The 21,330-nt window shown below is 41.6% G+C and overlaps 1 protein-coding gene and 1 non-coding gene across 2 annotated transcripts in view; both read right to left on the bottom strand.

The window, feature by feature from the left end:
- Positions 1–740: 740 nt before the first annotated feature.
- Positions 741–822, bottom strand: trnal-aag (transfer RNA leucine (anticodon AAG)). The gene has a single exon. It is a non-coding gene; the product is annotated as a tRNA-Leu (tRNA).
- Positions 823–4,160: 3,338 nt separating this feature from the next.
- ak5 (adenylate kinase 5) overlaps positions 4,161–21,330 on the bottom strand; it is a 112,366-nt gene continuing 95,196 nt past the window's right edge. Inside the window, exons 12-14 of the mRNA XM_061731054.1 lie at positions 11,061–11,177; positions 10,593–10,793; positions 4,161–4,799 (exon numbers count right to left, since the gene is read on the bottom strand). Coding sequence (XP_061587038.1) covers positions 4,725–4,799; positions 10,593–10,793; positions 11,061–11,177 — 393 coding nt within the window. The 3' untranslated portion in view covers positions 4,161–4,724. The remainder of the gene's footprint in view (positions 4,800–10,592; positions 10,794–11,060; positions 11,178–21,330) is intronic.

Below are 21,330 nucleotides of genomic sequence, written 5' to 3'. Positions count from 1 at the left end.
AGCCCTCTTGCCCTGATGGGACATTTTTTGCTGGATACACAATGGATTCCTGAAACAGTGGAAGCCTTTGTGTCTCAAGATTCTGTCTGTCGAGGACGTGGAAGATGCCTTCATAATTGGATTTATGATAGCAGGATTTCTCCTAATTGGAGCGGGGGGATTCCTCGTCTATCGACAAACGCGTAGGAAAAACAACAAATATATATATACTGTATATATTTCTGCTTTTTTTATTACATCAATTTTGGTCCTACATAGGAGATAGGGTTGGATCTGAACATCTAACTATTTATTGCTCCTCAAAATTTCAAGACATGACAATAAAACCAAAATGTTTAAAGGCCATAATTCATAGACCTTTAAGATGTGAGGATGTTGTTACAATGACCAGGTTCAGATCCAAAACGGGACGTCAGTGATCTGTTTTTTTTTCTCAGGTGTTTACACTGTACATAAAAGAGAAGCCTCAAGCTTTTAGGTTTTATTTTAACATTACAGAACATTTAGAAGAACTTTTTATCCAAAGGGACCCACATCAGAGGACAACAATCAAGTCACAGCAAACATTCTAAATTGAAGAGTAAGTTAACAGCATTCAGATATTACAGGGTTTACCTAGTTTTAGAAGGATTCCTGCAACATTCGTTCACAAAAGTCCCTGTAACAAAGCTCATCACAAACAAGGTTTAGCATTTAATGTACCGGTAAACTGCAGTCATCAGCTTCTAAACATTTGTTGATGGCAGTGGTGGGATTTGAACCCACGCCTCTTCTGAGACTGGAGCCTTAATCCAGCGCCTTAGACCGCTCGGCCACACTACCACTGACAGGTGGTAGAAAGCTGCTTTTCTTTCCAATTTATTCTCCTTCGTTTCCCTTTTTCATTTGCCCTTTTTCAAAGCTTTTCACTTGATTCATTTGTAAATGTGTATGTTGGAATCACATTTTCAGATAACTTCTAAGTCTGAGGAAAAACCATAAAAACTCCTTATTAAAAGTTAAAAGACAGATAAGTGTGTGATGTCCTGCCGGGTGCGGTGGCGCGCACTGTAATCCAAGTTACCGGGAGTTGAGGCTGGTGGATCGTTTGAGCTCAGGAGCTCTGAGCTGCAGTGGACTATGCTGATCGGTGTCCGCACTAAGTTTGGTATGGATATGGTGATCCTAGGGGACTCTGGGACCACCAGGTCATCTAAGGAGGGGAGCATTGTCCCAGGTCGGAAACGGAGCAGGTCAAATCCCCGTACCGCTCAGTAGTGGGGTCGCACCTGTGAATAGATGCTGAAGTGCAGCCTGAGTAATACAGCGAGACCCAGTCTTTTTACACTCCCTCTACTCTTATAATAACTACCGTCACAACACACCAGCTCCCACATCAGCTCTTCACATCTTGTTGCTGCTTTCTCTCTTCTGTTGCATTCAAAACAACTACAATTTCTTGCTCCTACAGCGCCTCCACCTGGAGAAAATGGTTAATCACAGCACTCACTGCAGCTTCACAAACTTACCTCATATATTCATTTCACCATCTTGCTCCACACACTTGTTGCTTCTTTTTATTTCACTAATTAAATAAACCCGTTGAAATTTGATAATGTCCCTTTGACCATCCGCACACCACATGATACATAACATAATAGATCATTTTAGATATTCATCCATTAAACTATTTTCAGTCTTCAGTGAAGGCTGATTGTGTGTGTGTGTGTGTGTGTGTGTGTGGGGGGGGGGGGGGGGGGGGGGGGGGGGGGGGGGGTTCAGACAGTTATTTGTTTGAACTAAATGGTGAATCATAAAACATATAAAATCAGAGAACTTGGGAGTGATGCACTTGAGTTTAAATGTCTTCACTGGGATATGACATACAGTGCTGCTATCCTACAGGGATATCATTTAAAATTACATTTTAATGTTTTTTATGTGGTTTGACTGCTGTATTTTGAAACCTCCTTAACACAAAGTTCATGTCATTCAGGTGTGAGGATGGAAAAAAAGAAGCGAGGAAGAGAGAGAAAGAATCAGGACAGACAGGGGAAGCCAACAGGTTGGTCTAATATTAGGTGGAAGTGTAGGAACAGCCCCTTGATACTAAGTGATTAATATCTAAATATGATTTATATTGGAAAAATTGCATAAGCAAGATGTGCAATTTATTCAAAGCTATTAAAAATTATTGTTGCACAAAGACCTAGATGCCCTGTATGGTTTGAATTTCTGCTGACCAACCTGTGTCCTTTATCATAAAAAGGAACACGAGAGGCACTTTAGGTGCATGGTTTTTAATATCATTGTCGACACAGTTCTGCAACAGTTGTCTGACAGGTTTTCCAATGTTCAGCTTGTGTCTGAGAAATTTAAATTCAACACTAAAATGGAGCACATAACAAAAGCTGAGCTGGAGGAATCAGTTACCAGATATTTACATGAAATATTTCCGTTTTCAAAAGACAAACTCTTGTTGAAAAGGAGACACTTTTCTACTTGATCTGACGATTGACGTTAAAAAATAGTACCAGAATGTGACAAAGATTAGTAGGTGCGCCATAGTTTATTTAGTACCTGGTTTGGCCAGTAGATGGAGCTATCGGACTAGTGGATGTAGTATTATGGTTGATACATATTTCTGTTGGGTTATTTATGCCATTATTACTGGTCCATATGTACAGGAGAGTAATATATATATTTTTCTGCTTATGTAAGCACATTTATTATTATGGAGTATAATGTGATTTATTATCATTATAATGATAATTATTATTATTATTTATTTCAGAACTGTTACTACTCTGAGTGCTTAATAAAGCACAGCGGTCGTCATATCTGCTGACAAGAAGTTTACATCCTGTCTTCATTCCTGTGTCCTGACCGACACAGCACCTTGTCTGCTGTATAACCTTTAACGTAGTATTAATCCTTATCTCACAAACACTTGTTGAGGTCATTCGCATACGTCTGAAAAAGCAGAGTGAGTGACATCTCTATGAAGTGAAACTGTTTGGGATGATTCAATGGATATATCTTAAAAAAATAATATCAGCTCTGTAGCACAAACGGCTGATTTTTAGGGATTTTTCCAAATGTGGAGGTGGGCAAAATTTAATTTGCTCATCAACCACGCCCACATCCCCAATCACGACCATATTCCATAATTGGTCTTATGATTTACAGGAGAAGATGCATATTGGGTTTGGTGTAAATCCCTCCAGCGCTTTTTCCAAAATTGGCAAAGCTGTCCAGCACTGAGGTCCGGACTGGGTCATTACATTTCCGGTTATTATCTTTTGTCATTGTCAATATATTATCCCTTATTTATTTTTGATAGCCGAATATCGTTTTTACAGCTCGGCCTCTGGTTTCATGAGCCGAAATCTGATAGTGATCAGGAAGTTTGCTTGATTCATCGCTCTGCAGAAAACCAAACAAGTTCTGGTGCCACATCTTAAAACTCTACAAAAGAAAAACAAAAGAAAGAAAAACTAATTTGGTGCACGCCATTCCCTCAAGTTGTGAGATATCTGCAGCAAATCATGTCCCATAATGTGCCGTCACCAAGTAATCTCAGAGTCTCAGAGTAGGTGCTGCTTATAGTTATTTTCTTTTCTTCCAGTAAACATTTGATTAATATCAGCAAACAGCATCTACTGTACAATCCAGTTCATTATTGGATTTTAAAGAAGTATGGATTTGTCTCATCACTTTGGCTCTGAAGTTCTTTGAATGACAGCTCATTTTGCGCAAAGCTGATGGCATTTTGTGCTTCTGGGGTTAAAAGCTATTCCAGTGTGAAGGAAAGCAATTTGGAAACCACATAATGTCTTTTTCCCACCTGCGCTGTCTCGATGCATCTATTGTCTTTCCATTTACGGACTTGATGTGTTTTTCCACTGCGAGTCCTGCAGGTAAAGCTGACCTTGTTGAGGGATCTGTGAAAATAAGCTTTAAGGTTTTCATGGGAGGCTGAACTCTGGCTCTCACATTATCTGTGCGATGGTGGTCTTGGTACCAACAGATGGCGCTGTCGTATCAGCTGTGACCCCTTGTAGACCAAAACAAACCAGAGCTCACACACACAAATGCACTGGCTTTATTGATTGTTAAATATCAGACTCAAACAAGAACCTGTACGATGAACTTGTAAACATTTAAAAAAAATTCTACTGTGTGTGTGTATGTGTATGTGTGTGTGTGTGTGTGTGTGTGTGTGTGTGTGTGTGTGTGTGTGTGTGTGTGTGTGTGTGTTTGTGCAGCTTTATCCCTTGCGTTTGCTTATTAGCTAATGCAAAAAGAAAAAAGAAGTTTAAGCTTAACTGTCTTGCATGCTTTTTACAATATGAAGCGCGGGTGCTGTGCATGAAAGCTTGAACACGGACATTTCCGCTTTCTTGGCATGGCAAGAACGCCCAGCTCGGCTCCTCCGTGGACGATTCCCAACGCTCCCAGTCTTATCCGCACAGTTCTGCGCTTCATCGGCAGTTGGCAGCATATATTGGTTGATGTAAGAGGGGGGTTGGGGTAGGGGGGTGTGATGCACGAAGGTGACGCAGAATCTGACCACTGGATGCTTTGTCAGTTTAGAAGCAGAAGGAGGTTCTACTGCAGGTGAAACATGCACGCCACTGAAGTTCGATGAGTTCGAGGGTGTGAGGTAACATGGACTGTTATCCGTGGGGGGGATGAGAGAGAAAATAAAAGTCGTCACAGGTGGGGGGTGTAAATGGTAGAAATCAGAAGCTGGGACAGGACTCCAGCGACTGGCAGATCTGGGCGAACACGTCATCTGGTGACCTCTCGGCATCGATCTGCGGACAGAGACAAAAGGAGAGCGTTCAGGATGCATCGGCATCTTCACAAAGAGTCGAGGAAACGAATGTGTCGTATATCACGGCAGACTGATGACCTCAGTACCCGTCGTGGCATTTAAGTGCACAGGCGCACACAGCTGATGTGGCATTTCAGCGTTCAAACGAATCATTTCCGAAGGCACGACTGATCTCCAAACAAAGTCTGTGATTCGTTACCTGTCCTCGTGTCGGTGAGAACATCAGTGAGACGAGTGAAGCCCACAGTGAGTCAGACGCTGCTTCTAAGGTCGGCGCTGAGCTTTAATCTGACACCTTACAGCAGCAACAATATTCAGTAATGCTCTGGTGCAGAGGTGATTGGAAATGTTGACACTGGGTACCATTTTCAGCTCAAAGCAGAAGCCTGGAAACGCTGCCTCTTGGTCTGAAAAGTGAAGCCCGTCCAGAAATCCTTTAGACCTGCATTCTATAAAGCTTGGTTTTCACTTTGCACACACACAGTTACACACACATACACACCTGCTCACTCACCTACACACTCACTCCACAGTTTTGGGGGACAGATAATCGCAGTAGCCTGGTCTTGATTCAATTTTAGAGACCTGGAATGGTTGCTGTTTGTGTCTCTGCCTGTTCCCGTTCCTGTTTGTTTGTTTTCTCTCTTGCAGATTCCAAAGGCTTGTGTTTTTCTGTGTTTCTCATATATAGGGAATGCACTTGACGTCACAGATGCGACTTCACAGCGGGTTACGCCCACTGAGTGGCAGAAAGACTGAGTGGCAGCGTAGACTTTCAGTTTGAGCACTCAAACATCTAAAATGGGAAAGAGCTGTTGTGCAATCGACTGTACTCATAGATTTAGCAAGAAATCGGAGTTATCGTTTTACAGACTGCCGAAAAATAAGCTTAAGAAAGGCAAATGGATCGCTGAAAATCGCAGAAACAACTGGATTCCAGGCACCGAAACGTGGATTTGCGGTTCCCATTTTGTATCAGGTAATGTTGGATTTTTGGGTAGCTAACGTTAAACAGTAAATCATAACGTTCGGTGTCCTCATTACTTTAATTTCTACAACAAATCCTGCCTTGAAGTAGGACCAAGCGTCAAGACTTTTGTACGCCTTCAAGCTTTGCTTCGTCTATTTCCCCGGCGTAGAAAGTTAAGTACACATAAATATCAGGAAACTCGATTTGTGGCCAAATATTAATGTCCATGGACCACTGGTTCTTCGGGTAACTGTACAGGTCACTGTCAAGTCCAACTGCCTTTAACTTAATCGGCCCATAATCGGCTGTTATCCCGTCTTCTCCACAGTTTCCCCTACTAGTTGCAGCCGTTTTTGCCACTCAGTGCGAGTAAGGGGGCGTGGTGCAGTGGGAAAGTGACGTCAATGCATGACCTCTATACTGTATATGTTAAAAAAACGAGAAAAAAAAAAAAAAAAGCTTCATACAATGATGAGAAAACTGGCTTATAGGCTTCTGGCCTGTTATTGCTGGAGTATTTATAAAAAAAAGAAATAAAAAAAAGTAAAGAGACAAACATCAAACTACTCATTTTATTTCTCAATTGATTTAACTAACATTTTATTTATCCTTTTAGTCCTCTGTTGTTTTATCAACACACATGATAACTACTGTAGTTTGTAAGTTGTGCCATTTAAAGTAAAACAGATGGAGTAGATTGCTACCGTGTGACAGGCATGTTATGACTAACGAGAGGCAAAGATCTCCAGCTTCCCACAGAAACCCATTAAATGCACTTGAAAAAAAGTTTAACCAAAACATCTCGCCAAAAAAGGGCAGACCACCAGAGCAACCAACCAGACGAAACAAGAAAGGAGTTTTTTCCAAAGAAGTGATGATCTTTTAAGAGGAAAACTGAACTTCTCAAGTAAAACACAGGGTGTGCTGGAAAGCCCGACCCCACTCAGCTTCCTGAGAACACCGAGCCCAGAGGAAGGTATGGTTATGCCAGGCTGAGGGGATGTTTTTTCAGGGGGGGGTTGTCTGCAGAGCCTGGGAAGTTGGTTTTTAATGAAGGAATGCTGGATGTGCTTGTGCGTGTCGGGGAGGTCCCACAGGGACGGAGGTTCACCTCAAAGAATGACAACAACTCAGAGCATGCTGCTGAAACAAACACTTGAGACTTCGAGGGAAAGCACTTCGAGGGAAAGCACTTCAGTGTCGTGGAACTGCTACGTCACAGTGAAAAGCTCACTCGGACTGAGAATCCGTGAAAACACCCAGTGGCTTGTGGCTCATTTTAATATTTTTATGTTTTGCATCTTTTCTGTGGAAGACATGCTTCGTTGAGCCCCTAAAGAATACATTTAATTAAGGTTGCAAGGCAACAAAAAGGAAATGTACCAAAAAAAAAACAACGAAAACCCTGTGCTTTTCGTGTCGTTTTTGCTGTTAGAAGTAAGTAGTTTGTAATGTGTCTGTTTATTTTTATTTTATTTTATTGGTTTAGTTGATAGGGACAATGCAGTTTAAACATAGTTTCAGTAAAATGACAGCAACTGATGTTCTGCACATAGTTTATAGCTATTGCTAATTTGCAACTCCTGTCCCTAGTTGGGCTTTTCTAACAATAAAATACAATACAATATCTAGGACCTATAATACAAAATATAAAATTACATCTATTTAAAAACAATCACAAAATAAACAGTCACATAATCCCACAATCTCCACACATCATACACATACTCCCTCACTCATTCACTCCCTCTCAACACGCATCACAGCACACACAGTAACATTTCAAAAATGGGTACAATCCTGTTGTGTTTTCAGCCAGTTCTTAACCATGGATGCAAAGATTCTGCTATCTGATACCAATTTAATTTCATTCGGGAGTCCATTCCAGAGATGACCGCTCTTTACTGAGAAAGCTGATTGTCCGAATGTTGTTCTGCGGTAAGGTATTTGACAGTTACAGTTTGTAGAGCTCCTGGTGACTCTGCTGCTGTTTTGTCTCTGAATAAACACTGAGAGTGGCTCTGGGGCCAAATTTTTAATACATTTAATACAAAATAGTTTAAGAAAGCATAAAATAATAAAACTGTCAAAGCTCAGCAGATTATATTTCTTTAAAATGTTACAATGATGCCAGCGAATTTGCTTTTTATCCATAATCTTTAAGGCTTGATTGTATAAAGTACCAATTTTCTTTATTGCAGAAGGAACTGCTTGAGCCCAGACTGTAACACAATATGAAATGTGAGAAAAGATCATAGCGTGCATTTACAGCAGGGCTGCCTGGTTTGGAATGTAGTGCCTAATTAATTTGAAACAATTGAGGTTGCTTTTTATTGTATTTGAAATCTTCAACTTCAACTTAACTTCTGTTACTGATTTAATTTCTTCATTGTTTAAGTGGATTTTAAATCTTTTCTGCATATTAATTTTCTTCATTGAGAAACACATAGAAACTGTCTTTTGAAGATTGAGTATTAGATGATTTTGCACATTTTTTGTTTCTGAGCTTTAATGCTGTACAACCTACACTGCAAAAACAGCCCCTCTAGAAATAAGCCAAACAGTTCACAGATCTAGTCAAAACTATCTTATTTTAAGCTAAATATATCTGCCCATGGGGGAAGAAAAAACCTTCTTGACTTCAATTCTTAAAACAAGAGGCTTCAATTCTCTTGAAACAAGACTTTTTTGCAGTGAAATTCCTTCTATGGTTAAGAATAGTCTGGCGTATCTATCCTTTGCTAGAAGAGATGAAGAAAAGAAGCACTGAAGCATCTTTTCTTGCGGTTTAGAGAAATTGACTGGCTCTTGTCACGGCTGCCACTTTAAATACTCTCCTGCCATTAAACTCCGATAAGAACCTTCTTCAGCAATAAAAAAGAAAAGACTGTTTGACTTCATCGCAGCGTCATCAATAACCGGCTTTCACCTGCAGGCTTTTATCCATCACGCCAGGACAAATCACCCGCCAAGGATCAGGGCTCCAGCAGAAACCTTTTCTTCCTTTTGTGTGGCTCTTTGTAAACTATTTTAGAGACACTTTAGAAATGTTTAAAGAAAAGAAAAAGAAGTTAAAGTGGAAGTGGTCGCACCACTCTGATGGTTAATTAAAGCTGAAGTTTTTCGATGTGCGGTTTAGTTTTTGGGTATATATGGTGAGGTTAGCAGGCTCTCTTGACGGCTGGAGGACGCCTGGTCTTAAAATCAGCCGTCACTTTTCTGTGTGAACTCCTCCAGCTTGTTGGGTTTCTCCCGGTTCTGTGGTTTCTCTTCACAGTAACAGATTAGATTCATTTGTGATTCTGCACAGGTTGAGATGATATTGTCACAGATTCATCATCAGTCTCCTTTTCAAGGCAGATAGAAAGATTTTTAAATGACAATAATCAAACATCTGCAAATGCCCCGAACCCTGAATAGCAGGCTCGGTCCTTCCTCTTACAGAGTAAGAAATGGAATCTGAGTCTGTGCTGCTGGAAAGGGCGTGTTGTTCGAAAAAGAGGGTTTCTGAAATTAAAAAGGTTTAAAAAGGACTTTAACAAATGCTGCAGACAAACACCAACATCTAGCGGGTGATCTTAAAGCAACACACTGCAACAACCACCCCTCTAGAAATAAGCCTTATGTTGCATGAATCTAGCCAAAGTTGTCTTATTTACTTCCAAAGTGTTATCGAGCGGGACTCTCGCTAAACGACAGCAGCTCGCGTTTAGCCCGGGGCTTCATCAGCTAGAGCTTTCACTGGAAATGACCACTGAGTCGGACATCGAGGGTCTCAGAGCCGACAGTTACACATACATTTCCTGCTGAAGCGGTACAAAATGCAAAAAAACATCCAACGATGACTAATTTAGCTTTTAGGCTTTGTGGCCAGCCCCCAGTGGTCAGTAGTGTTGTTTCTGTCAGCCTGTTTCAATTTTAGTTTTAGTCTAGTCTTTTGTCAAGCTATCGTTTTAGTTTTTATTCGTTTTAGTCACGTTCATTCTCCTTTTAGTCGTGTCAAGTTTCAGTCGACTAAAAGTCTGAGCATTTTAGTCTTATTTTAGTCAGAATTGTCCAGGACCATTTTAGTCTAGTTTTAGTCAAAGATTGTATTTAGCCAAACCCATTTTACAATTCAAACAAGGTTATCTTATTATTATATTATTGTTACCTTATAGACTCAAGAATACATTCATTCCAGATACAGAAGACTCTAATTTGAGTTTACAACATGTTTATTTTTCCACATTTCTCCCCATTATTTTCTTTTTCGACGATACATTGGGTTTTCTTTTCCACGTCTATGTAGGAAAGTGTATCCAAAGATGGATCTTCTTCTTCTCCCAGCCCCAGGAAATTTCCCTGCGTTTCTCTATGTAACTTTGTTTTTAATTGACGTGAACCTAGAGCTCTGCGTTAACGGCATCAGCCTCTAACTCTGCAGCTGCAGCTTCTGGATCTGATTCCCCGCTGCAGCGACTGGGATTGAGGACGTGACGTCACCCAGCAGCAGAACTAAACCAGAGGAAACTACTGAAAACATGGACATTAAGGATCTTTGGTAGAACATTTTGTCTCGCTTTGGTCAACGAAAATGAAGACACATTTTAGCAGAGTTTTTATTCTGTAATCTACATTTTAGTCTCGTTTTTATTCGTCTACGATATTGCATTAGATATTTAATTATCGTTATCATCACATGACCAGCATTTTCGTTGCGTCTCGTTTTCCTCAGGTGATAAAGGTGATACATTTACTTCCTGGTTTTCATCAGACTGGCATGGTGGCCGTAGCCTCTTAGCTACAACATCTTCCTCTCACCGTGTGCAGAAGCTTCTTGTGTTCGTAGTGAGCCGCGGCCGCCTGGCTGTCGCTGTAGAAGCTCTCGGCCTTCCTGTGCACGGCGCTCTCTCTGTCTGAGTTGGGACGGAGGCTGGAGGAGGACCTGCTCCGACACGACCCTCGGCCGGACATGGTGTCCAGCGAGCAGTTCAGCAGGAGCACAACACTGGGATCTCCCATCTGACACACGGCACAAGAGGAGGACATGTCCGCGTTAATTAACCTAGAAAAGTCATCTTAAACGGTATTTCTTCTACTTTCTGCACTAGTTTTCCTTCTGAACACCTGTTTGTGTTTGCTGTGTACCTCTTTTCAAACGCTATTTCCACACTTTTCCTAGTTCTGCTAGTTGTCACTTTGCTCCGTGACTCTCCTGACTCCTCAACTCTGCTCTGTTTACTACACAAACACATCATCATCGTTTATTCATGCGTCTGGTGCTCTTGCCTTGGCCTCGTACTCCTCCGCCTGCCGCAAGTCTCTGGGGAAGCCGCTGACGACCAGACCTTTTCCCTGCCGTACCGAAGACGCCACGGCATCGCACAGCAGCTCCAGCACTGTTTCCTGGAGATGAAACACACACAGACACGACAGAAATATCTACCGTTAAACCACATTCTCTGGGAATATTAGAAGGAACAATCCCAACACCAGCGAGACTTGCCAGTGAGGTAAAAACTCTTGAAATGATCAAGATGCTGTTTTCTTATACTGCTTCACCGCAGCTTTGGCTTGTGAGAGTTCCCACGGTTTCAGCTCATGTATAAGTCAAAACATGATACAGGAGGGGGGGCAGAAAGGAGCTCAGTCTCCTTTCATTCTTTCTGAACTTAAACTTTCATTATTGGCATGCATCTGTGATACAGTAATCCCTCGCTATAACGCGGTTCACTTCTCACGGTCTCGCTGCTTCACAGATTTGCATTGTGCATTGTGTTCTGCATTCTGATTGGCTAAACAGCCTCCCCGCTTCTTCACTTCCTGTGTGTCAATAACGTTACGGTTTAATATGTACAGTACTGTACATTTACATGTACATAAAACAGTTTGCAAATTTTCTCCAAAACCCATAATGTTGACAAAACGCTCTGCACCCACAAAGGCACTCGCGGTTGGGCCTAAAAGGCAGAAGAAGGCATATAAGGATGCAGCCGCACCTTCAGAATGGTGAAATACGCGCCAGTCACAATTATTGTGTTTTTTTTTCTCATAATCATTTTTCATTTTGTTCCGTTCAAATCCAATGACTCGGGTCACGGTGCGGCGGTGCTGATCTCCGCAATTAGAAGCTTGTATAATAACTGTAAAAAACATAAACTTCACAGATTTCACCTATCACGGGTTCTTTTAGGAATGTAACCCCCTTGAAAAATGAGGGATTGACAAAACACATCCAGCACTGGTCACAAGGCTGGGAATCACGGTGCAGAGAATCTGAGGCAAAACTCATTTCTAAGAAAGTAAAAACGGCTTGTTTCAAAACATTAGAAGACATTTTTAGACTATTTTGATAGTTGTAAAAATGTTCTTACCCCGTTAACAAAGGTACTTCAGATTAGATCTAGGAATATTAAAGGGGACCTATTATGGCATCTAATGGCTATTTTAAACAGGCCTTGAATGTTTTTAAAACAAGCTTTTGATTGTTTTTGCTGAATACATTAGAAATTCAGCCATGTCTTTATCTTCCCATTCTCAAACCTCATTATCTATGAGGGATTCTGAGTGGGCGGGGCTATGATAATGAGGCTCTGTGCTGATTGGCTGCCTGAATGACGCGATACGCCGCTATGAAAAATGGCTGAAGCTCCGGCCGGCGGAGTTAGTTGTGGGTGGGGTTTCACGCATCGCTCCCGTTGTCACGTAACGACGGGCGCAGAATCTGAACAGCTCGTAGAAGTCACATCACACTGGATGGCTCATCCGGGCGGCTGTACAGACAGACACTGCAGAATTTGGTTGCTTTCCTCCTTCTCTGAGTTGGCAGGCTGAGGGGAGACCACTTTATATATGTTAAAGCAAGAGAAAACTTGTTTTTCATAATAGGTCCCCTTTAAGTTTATTTCTATAGGGGTTGTTTCTTCTGTGTAGTGGCACACTTTATGGTTGAGAACAGCCTACTTTACATTATAATTCAGAAAAATCAGGTCTATACTTTGCACAAATTTACTTGATGAACTTTATATAGTGACGTGTGACGTGACACCCTGGGGCAAAGACCGAGGGCACCCTCTCTTCAAGGAGGCTTCTGATGCTGACCCCCTTCGTTAACTTACTAAAATCACTTCTGCAGTGTTTTAAAGCCAGAAAGATTCCTCAAATCTAATGAGTTAACCTAAGGATGACTTTGTAGAGGGAATAGGAATACGTTGTTTCTTAAAGCTGAATCTGTTGACTCATCTTTTAGCTCTTTGTCATTATAGTTTCTACTATTTGGAATTCACATTAACTTAAAGCTAAATTGTACAAAAGTGGTTTTGTCGTGTGCTTGTTGTATCTCTCTGGCATCAACTAGCTAATTTTGCTAAAGTTTATTCATAATCAGGTTGTTTGGCATTAATTGCAACAACAACTCATGTTTGGTGTAAATGAATCAGGGGTTGGGAGGACCCGCATGCGGGAGATCCGGAGGCAGGAGCAACAAACAAGAAAGGGCTTAATTTTCAACCAAAGAAAATCAAGAATCAAAAATATATAACAAAGGCAAAAACATGGACCGAAGGGGGGAAGCGAAAGGACTGACGAAGGTATAGACATCAAGACAAACAGATGAACGAGAAGGGTAGGACAGGAAAGCAGGACAATATAACAGAAGAGGAGTGTCAACAATCGAGACAGGACAGGGAAAGTCAAATCACAGGAATAACTGCACACAGAAGAGAAGCTTTACTAGGAAAAAACAAGACTAAAAAATAAGAAAATCAAGAAAATACACAACATAGTTGGTTATTGTTTGATTTGTAAAATTTGTTTTTGCGGTTCAGTTGTTTCTGTTTAGTGTCTTTTCCTGTCTTTGACTGCTGTTCCTCGTCCTCGACTGCCTCACCTGTCCTGGTCTACACATAGTGTGGCCTCACCTACTTCTCTTGCCAGTCTGTTGTCACTCTGCCATGCTCTCTTGTGCTGCTCCCTGCTTGGTCTCTGCGTCCTACTATTATGTATTCTCTCTCTCTTTTTTAAAAAAGATTTTATTTCCTGCATTGGCGAGGCCTTTGTTTAATCCTGGATTATTGTAACTCCTTGTACGTTGCTGTTAGTCAGTCCGCCCCGTCTCGTCTTCAGCTGGTGCAGAACGCTGCTGCACGGCTTTTAACAGGAACACGGAGGAGAGAGCACATTACTGTTTTATCCTCGCTGCACTAGCTGGCGGTCCATTTCAGAGTTTATTGTAAAATCCTTTTATTTGTTTTTAAATCTCTAAATGGTCTCGCCCAGCCCAGCTCTCTGAGCTGCTGCATTTACACTCAGATCAGCCGTCCAGCTGATCCTGGGTGTACTGAAGACTCTGCGGGGACAGGGCACCTGCTGTTGTAGCCCCCTATTGTGTAAATATCAGACGGTATTCTTCCTCTGCCATTTCTAAATCATCTCTTAAGACCTACCTTTACTGCCAGGCTTTTAACCCATTATGAGATGAACTTATTTATTTATTTTATTCTTAAAGCGACACTACGTAACTACGTACTTTTCCACCTTAATATCATATTTCCAGAGTCATTGTGATGGTACATCAACTTCCAACAGGTTTAATGACACCTCTGTCATGGTCTGGGGGGGGTCTGTATTACCTTCACTGGCACTATGTAACTTTGAGGAGCATGGTAGGAACCCTGCCACACTAAAAAACTACAAATCTTTACGGCTTTGACTGCTTTACGGCATACGTCACTTCCCCCTCCTTCCCGATTCGCAGTCGAGACGAAAATGGGCGGGGCGTGGAGCGCAGAGCTCAGGAGAAGCTGGTAACCCGTTGCTGCGTTGTGGCTGCAGCAGCTCCACACACAACAGACATGGGGAAAAGATCGCTAATGGTTTAACTTTTCACCGCTTTCCTGCTCGGAGGAAGAACCACGGAGACTGAGTATCTGATATAACAGAGTAAAAGAGGGAAAGAGTCGTCGGCTCGCTTGGATCGCGGCTGTAACGACCAAACACCTTCCACACAGTATATATATATTCCACAAACACTCACACAGACGGTTGGATCATTCATACGGGTTTTATTCCCCACTTCTCCAGCTAAACGCAGTTGCTGGCCAGCTCTCTGCGGTGCAATTAACCCCAATCTTCAGATAAAACTAGTTTGTTGAGGAAAAAATATTAACTCTTATTTGTAGCTTATTTGTAACAAGGTAGCCGGAGACGTGGGTTGTGCAGAACTGCGGCAATAAATCCCTTCTAAAGAGTGGCGCTCCGACGAGGAGCTTCATTCTTTAGTAGGGATTTCATATGGATCCAGACCGTTAATAATCATTATTTTCTCCATATACCGCTCCCTGGCTTCCTTGTTTAAGGTATCCCGGTAAATTCCAGTTCCTTTCCAGCAGTTTAACATCTTTTTTTTGCGTTCCGTCTGTTCACTTGGTGAAAAAGAAAAGTCTCACGTTACATTGTGCTGCTTTAAAGCAGCACAACGGAACTTTCAGCTTTTGTTGAGTTTGGCGCCATCTTTTGGACAAAAGCGGTAGTGCTTTACCAGAAAGAACACTACGTTTCCCATGAGCACCGGCGCGTACTTCCGGAAAGATCCTGTCCCGTCGCGTGCATTTGTTTTGATACTGAATGAAGACGGGACGGATTTTCAAAACTACCCCCTGAAGGTGCAGCAGTGGGACTGGCTGGGGTCGTTCGAGGCTGTTGGGTCTTCTTGGTCTTTCTGGGAACTTTTTTGATTGTTAAGGACTCGCAGATATTTTCTCCCACTGGACGGATGCTTTAACTCCACATGACGTTTCCAATTTGAAGTTGACGAGGCAGACGTTCAGACTTGTTTTCTCAGCGCAGGTGGACATAATTTGCACAGAAAGGTTAGATTTCTACCGTCGGACTCTTTGGGAGACGATGTGTAAAATTCCCGCAGATAATGATAAGCGGATCATCATCTGACGGCTCGCTGACGCTACGTCCGCGACGTCTCTCTTCACCTGTCAAGCTTGAATTATGGTTCCGCGTTAAATTGATGGCGTAGCCTACGGCGTAGGGTACGCGGCGCGTTGGTGTAACGCAGAACCATAATTCAGGCTTCATTCGTAAAGACTGCACCGGGCTCGTCGAGTATTTTGAATGTGCGCGCCTCCCGCTGGTGAAATGAGAAGGATTATTCCGTAATGATTGGATCTAAACAGTGAAGCTGAAACTCACATAATCTGAACAGTTCAAATTCCAGTTCCTGATCTGCAGAATGAACAAATTCACGTTCAAGTTCTTTATTTGTAAATATGTTGCATTCAGTTCAACCTTCTCACGGAAATGAACGCGCTCAAATGAATGCTTTAAAGCAGCACTATGTAACTTTTCCACCTTAATATAATATTTCCAGAGTCATTGTGATGGTACATCAACTTCCAACAGGTTTAATGACACCTCTGTCATGGTCTGAGGGGATCTGTATCGTCTTCACTGGCACTATGTAACTTTGAGGTGGATGGTAGGAACCCTGCCACACTACTGGTAAAGCACTACCGCTTTTGTCCAAAGGAGCCGCCAAACTCAACAAAAGCTGAAAGTTACATTGTGCTGCTTTAATTTCTATCTCTGTGGTTTTTATTTCTTGTTTTTGAATTTTGTGTCTTTTAGTGGTGTAAAGTATTGTTTATGTTCAGGACTTTGGTCAGTGCTTGCTGTTTTAAAGTGCTTTATAAAGTTGGCTCGGCTCGGCCTGGCTTGGCTTGGTTCGGCTTGGATAATGATGTGAACATCCACCTTATTCATAGTTGAGTCTAGATAACTTAATGATACACTGACAAATGGCAAACAGGACATCAACCAGTGAAGAACAAACTTCAGAGCCCATCAGATCTTCAGTGTGTGTGTGTGTGTGTGAGGTGTGTGTGTGTGTGTGTGTGTGTGTGTGTGTGTGTGTGTGTGTGTGTGTGTGTGTGTTTAATTAATTAATTGACATATTTTACCCTGGAATCACTATCTCGACAATAATGTATCTTTGTTACTGTAGTTGTGATGCAAACTCTGACAACCTCTGAAATGTACATTATGTTTACAACAATCTAAGTTGCTAGTGTGAATGACGACGCAGAGCCTACGCGGCGACGCGCACCTACGCCGTAGGCTCTCCGGCGATTTAACGCAGAACCATAATTCAGGCTGTAGGCTCTGCGTTGGTGTAACGCAGAACCATAAATCAGCCTTAAAGGTTTCACGCGCGCACATAAAACTCACCCCACTTTTTTTCTGCAACAGATCTGTCCGTGGCACTCACGCCGTTTACAGCAGCAACAACATGCTGCCACTCACTCGCTTTCTTTTATACTATTTATATACTATTTATACTTTTACTGTGACCACCAAATAATGTCGTTTTCCTGTCCTCCACCTCATCCACAACATCTCGATCTCAGTCTCCGTGAAATTTAGTGGCACGGTGGCTCGACACGTATCATTCATCCTGACCCGCAGCAGAAACAGGCTGCAGGAAGCCGCTGCGCATGCTCAGCAGGCTCATTTATATGCAAATACATTCATCATGTAGTTTGCATTGCCCATATATGGTAGAAAGTGGGCGTGTAGAGGCAAGGTATGAGACGAATTCACCTGCGCAACCTTCCAGCTGGAATGTGATTTATAAAGCGAACATTGCGTGCATGTGTGCGTGCACACGGTTTTATAAATCCAGATTTTTTTGTGCGCACGCCATTTTCGGCTTTTGGGCGAACGTGCACTTTTATTATGGATCATACGCACTCTTTTATAAATGAGGCCCCTGGAGCTTTAAACATATGTTTTCCTAACTGTGTAGAAGGAAAATTCAAAAAAACTAAATAAAAGTCACCCAACATACACTTTTAACTTTCTTTTCTTTGCAGAGTCTTAACCTAAAATACTGCATCAGTTTTTAATATGTCAGCATTTCAGGTCAACAAAACAAGTTGAGGCTGTAAACCTTCCAACCCTCCTTCCTAAAAGCCATCCTGCTATTCACAATCCTGAGCGATTTAACTGTTACTGCTGTTATTGTCTTGAGTTGTGGATCGATGTGGAGTTGTTGCATTCTTTAAAATTCTTCACACATTCTCCACCAAGGAAAGGTATCCGTACCCTTGTGATCCTCATCCATGAATTTGTAATTCATGAAACATGTGGCTTTGCATTGTCCTGCTGAAAATGCATGGGCATCCCTGAAAATGAGGTTGTCTTAAAGACAGTGGATGCTGCTCTAAAATCTCTCCCGATTGCAGCAGAAGAGATCGCAGCTGATGTCAGTATTCAACATCAGGAATACTGATGTGTCTGACCACATCACACATTTCTGCACTGGAAGGGTCCATCCCAGATGCGTCTGAGGTGACACAAAGCCCCTTTCTTGCACAGGAAAATAGAGGCTTTCACACGTTTGTGAATATAGCTCTGGATTGTTGTGACTGACAAAGATTTCCAAAGGTAATCTTTTGCCCGTGGGATCATTTCAGCCGCAGAGGAATGCTGGTTATTGATGGAGAGCTGCCTGAGGGATTGGAAATGTTGGAAGTTTTTTCACATTTTAATTTTGTTAAATCTTTCTTTTGATTAAGGTTTTCATAACAAAGTATTTTTAAGTAATGGCTTTCTATATAATAGTATTTCCAATACCATAACTATAGTAAACATCTATCCTCTATATCCTCATTTAGCAGCATATGCCTTAAATTAATGGTTTTCTTGGAAGCTTATCCGAACGGTACTTATTTTCATAAGAGCAACGTGTTTTGAGTAGCAGCAACCCGAAGTCAAGTATATCTTCAAGCATAACTGAGTTTAATTATCTCATTAAGTGAATTAAGTGCTTAGTTTTATTCCACTTGGGAGAAAACTTCATTGGCTAATTGTTTTTTAAATAGTCTGGCAATAAATGCTGCCATTATGATGTTATAATTGTTTCTAATCATCCATCCAAATGCAACACAAACTGTAGCCTCCCAGATTGGTGCAATGTTCCATCAAATGTTGTATTTTTGTCAGCAGTATTATGATGTTTATGAGTTTAGACTATTTCACTGTGTAAGAATTTACTATTTCATAAAAAGTCAACCATAGACTACAATATATTCTTCACAAGGCATTTAATTGAATTTACTTATCGTCTCCTTACTTTGAATATAATCATTTTGAATTTAATGGAGCAGCTGAACTTCATCTGAGCAGTTTGATAAGTGCAATGGTCCTTAAAATATAGCACTTTTATGATAATATTAGTAATAAAATGACTGCGTGTGTTTGAGCGTATCTCGCTCCCCTGGAAAGTTCAGTCTAACAGCGTTTTTCTCAGCCAGACTATTGAAAAATATTCAGAACTATTGATCTGAAAGGTCTGCTGCCCCTGGACCTGGATGCTCTCCTTATCGACTGACTGCAGAACAAAAACTCAGTCGGAAAGACGAGGCTGAGAGGTCCTGAGAGAAGCACCGACAGGAAGGAGGAGGAGGGAAACTGGCAGGCGGAGTGTATATCTGTGCATGACACGACCTCGTCAGCAGACTGATATCCTTCCAACCAGGCATTTGTGTCTGGCTCTTTAAACAAGGTGGTTTTAAATCAGCAGAAGCCATCGTAGGTAAAAAAGTTCTCCAGCACATAGAATATGAACGATGTCTCTGAAACCTCACAGGTGTTCACGCGTGAGCACATGTGCTGATCAGACCTGCAGCACACATGTGGACACGGGGGACGGGTTAAAATCGCACCATCTGCGTTGCCAAGCAACAGTGCAGAAACAAGTCAAACTCTCCAGGTATCGTTATCACGGCTTTGTATTTAGGAGTGGACCAGGCACTCTAAAAACCACATTTGGTCTCATTTTAAACTAAAACCTTTAAATCTGTGTGTGATTTTGTAAAATCTGCTGCTTTAAACTTAGAGAAGAGCACTTCAGTAATCCCTCCGGGGGATTATTCCTCCTCCTTTAGACCACTCCCTTCCTCTTTTCATCTATCTATCTATCTATCTATCTATCTATCTATCTATCTATCTATCTATCTATCTATCTATCTATCTATCTATCTATCTATCTATCTATCTATCTATCTATCTATCTATCTGTCTGTCTGTCTGTCTGTCTGTCTGTCTGTCTGTCTGTCTGTCTGTCTGTCTGTCTGTCTGTCTGTCTGTCTGTCTGTCTGTCTGTCTGTCTGTCTGTCTGTCTGTCTGTCTGTCTGTCTGTCTTATCTGTCTGTGTATATACAGTACGTGTGTCCAACCGTGTCCGTCCGGCGAAGCATATATATATATATATATATATATATATATATATATATATATACTGTATATGCTTCGCCTCGGACGGTTCACGCCCCTGCGTCGTCCATATATTTATGATAATGTACATCTCGTCGGGCATTATCCCTTCAATATATGACCAAAAATTTGGACACATTTTTCCTAATTTTTTTGAATGAGAAGGTATGTCCAAACTTTTGGTCTGTACTGTATATATGTGTATATATATATATATATATATATATATATATATATATATATATATATATATATATACTGTATATATATAAATAAAACTGTCTCATTCATTAGAAAAAACCCAAAACATTTTGCCGTTCTCATGTCGGAGAGCACATGGGAGATGACCTTAATGTGCCGTGAGAAGCTTAGACAGCTGAGCCTTGCTTGAAAGCACTCGGGTTTCTCCACCGAGTCAACGAAGGTAAAGCAAATCTCTGCGTGGGAGTTTGATTTTTTTACATGGCCTTCAAATCAGTTGCTCTTTTTACGTTGGGATGATGGTAAGCCTTAGTCGGTCTTTTATTACTGTTGTTGTATCAACAGAATTTTTTTGTTTTCTGTTCAAGTGGGAGGAAAGAAAAGACTAAATCAGGGAACAAAACATTAGTTAGTTAGTCTAGTTAGTCCAGGGGTTCCCAACGTGGGGGGCGCGTCCCCTAGAGGGGTTGAATGACTGTAAGAATGAACACTGCTAGCATAATCAGAGGCGCTGCAGGCCAACAGGCATAGCAGGCAAATGCTCTGGGGACCGACCCAGAGGGCCGACCAACTGTGCAACAAAGCAGGGACAATAAGGAGAATTTGCAATGACGACATTGACATCGCCTCGCCTCTTCATCTCGCTCTGACTGCTTCTGGCAGTGAGAAGTAAAATATTAAAAAACAGGAGGAGAAAAAAAAGCATCAAGAAAGTGGTGAAAGTTGTGCGGATAATACATTAATACATAATTTAGCTCAGAGCGGCTCAGTCTGTCCTGCTAACAGTCACAGTAAAGACACCTGCAAACAAACCTGCTACTCAGCTAGCAGCTGAAAATAAAATCTTGGACAAAACTTCAGCTTCAGCTCTCAAATCAAAGCTGTGTCCAGTTAAACTCAACTGTCAAGCTAAGAATGCTAAGTTATGAGTTATGCAATAATTTCCTTATGAACCAAAAGGGGAGGGGGCACCAGAAAAAGATTTGGGAACCACTGCCTTGGCCTAAGTGGAAACTCCAAAGATTTTGGTTTCATTTTCCTTACTTAAATAGCAATAACATACTCAGTGGAG

This window comes from Cololabis saira, chromosome 10, assembly GCF_033807715.1.
Source record: "Cololabis saira isolate AMF1-May2022 chromosome 10, fColSai1.1, whole genome shotgun sequence".
In the NCBI taxonomy this organism is placed as follows: domain Eukaryota; kingdom Metazoa; phylum Chordata; class Actinopteri; order Beloniformes; family Belonidae; genus Cololabis; species Cololabis saira.
The sequence above is the reverse complement of the archived record's forward strand: the minus strand, read 5'-3'. Positions and strand labels throughout refer to the sequence as shown.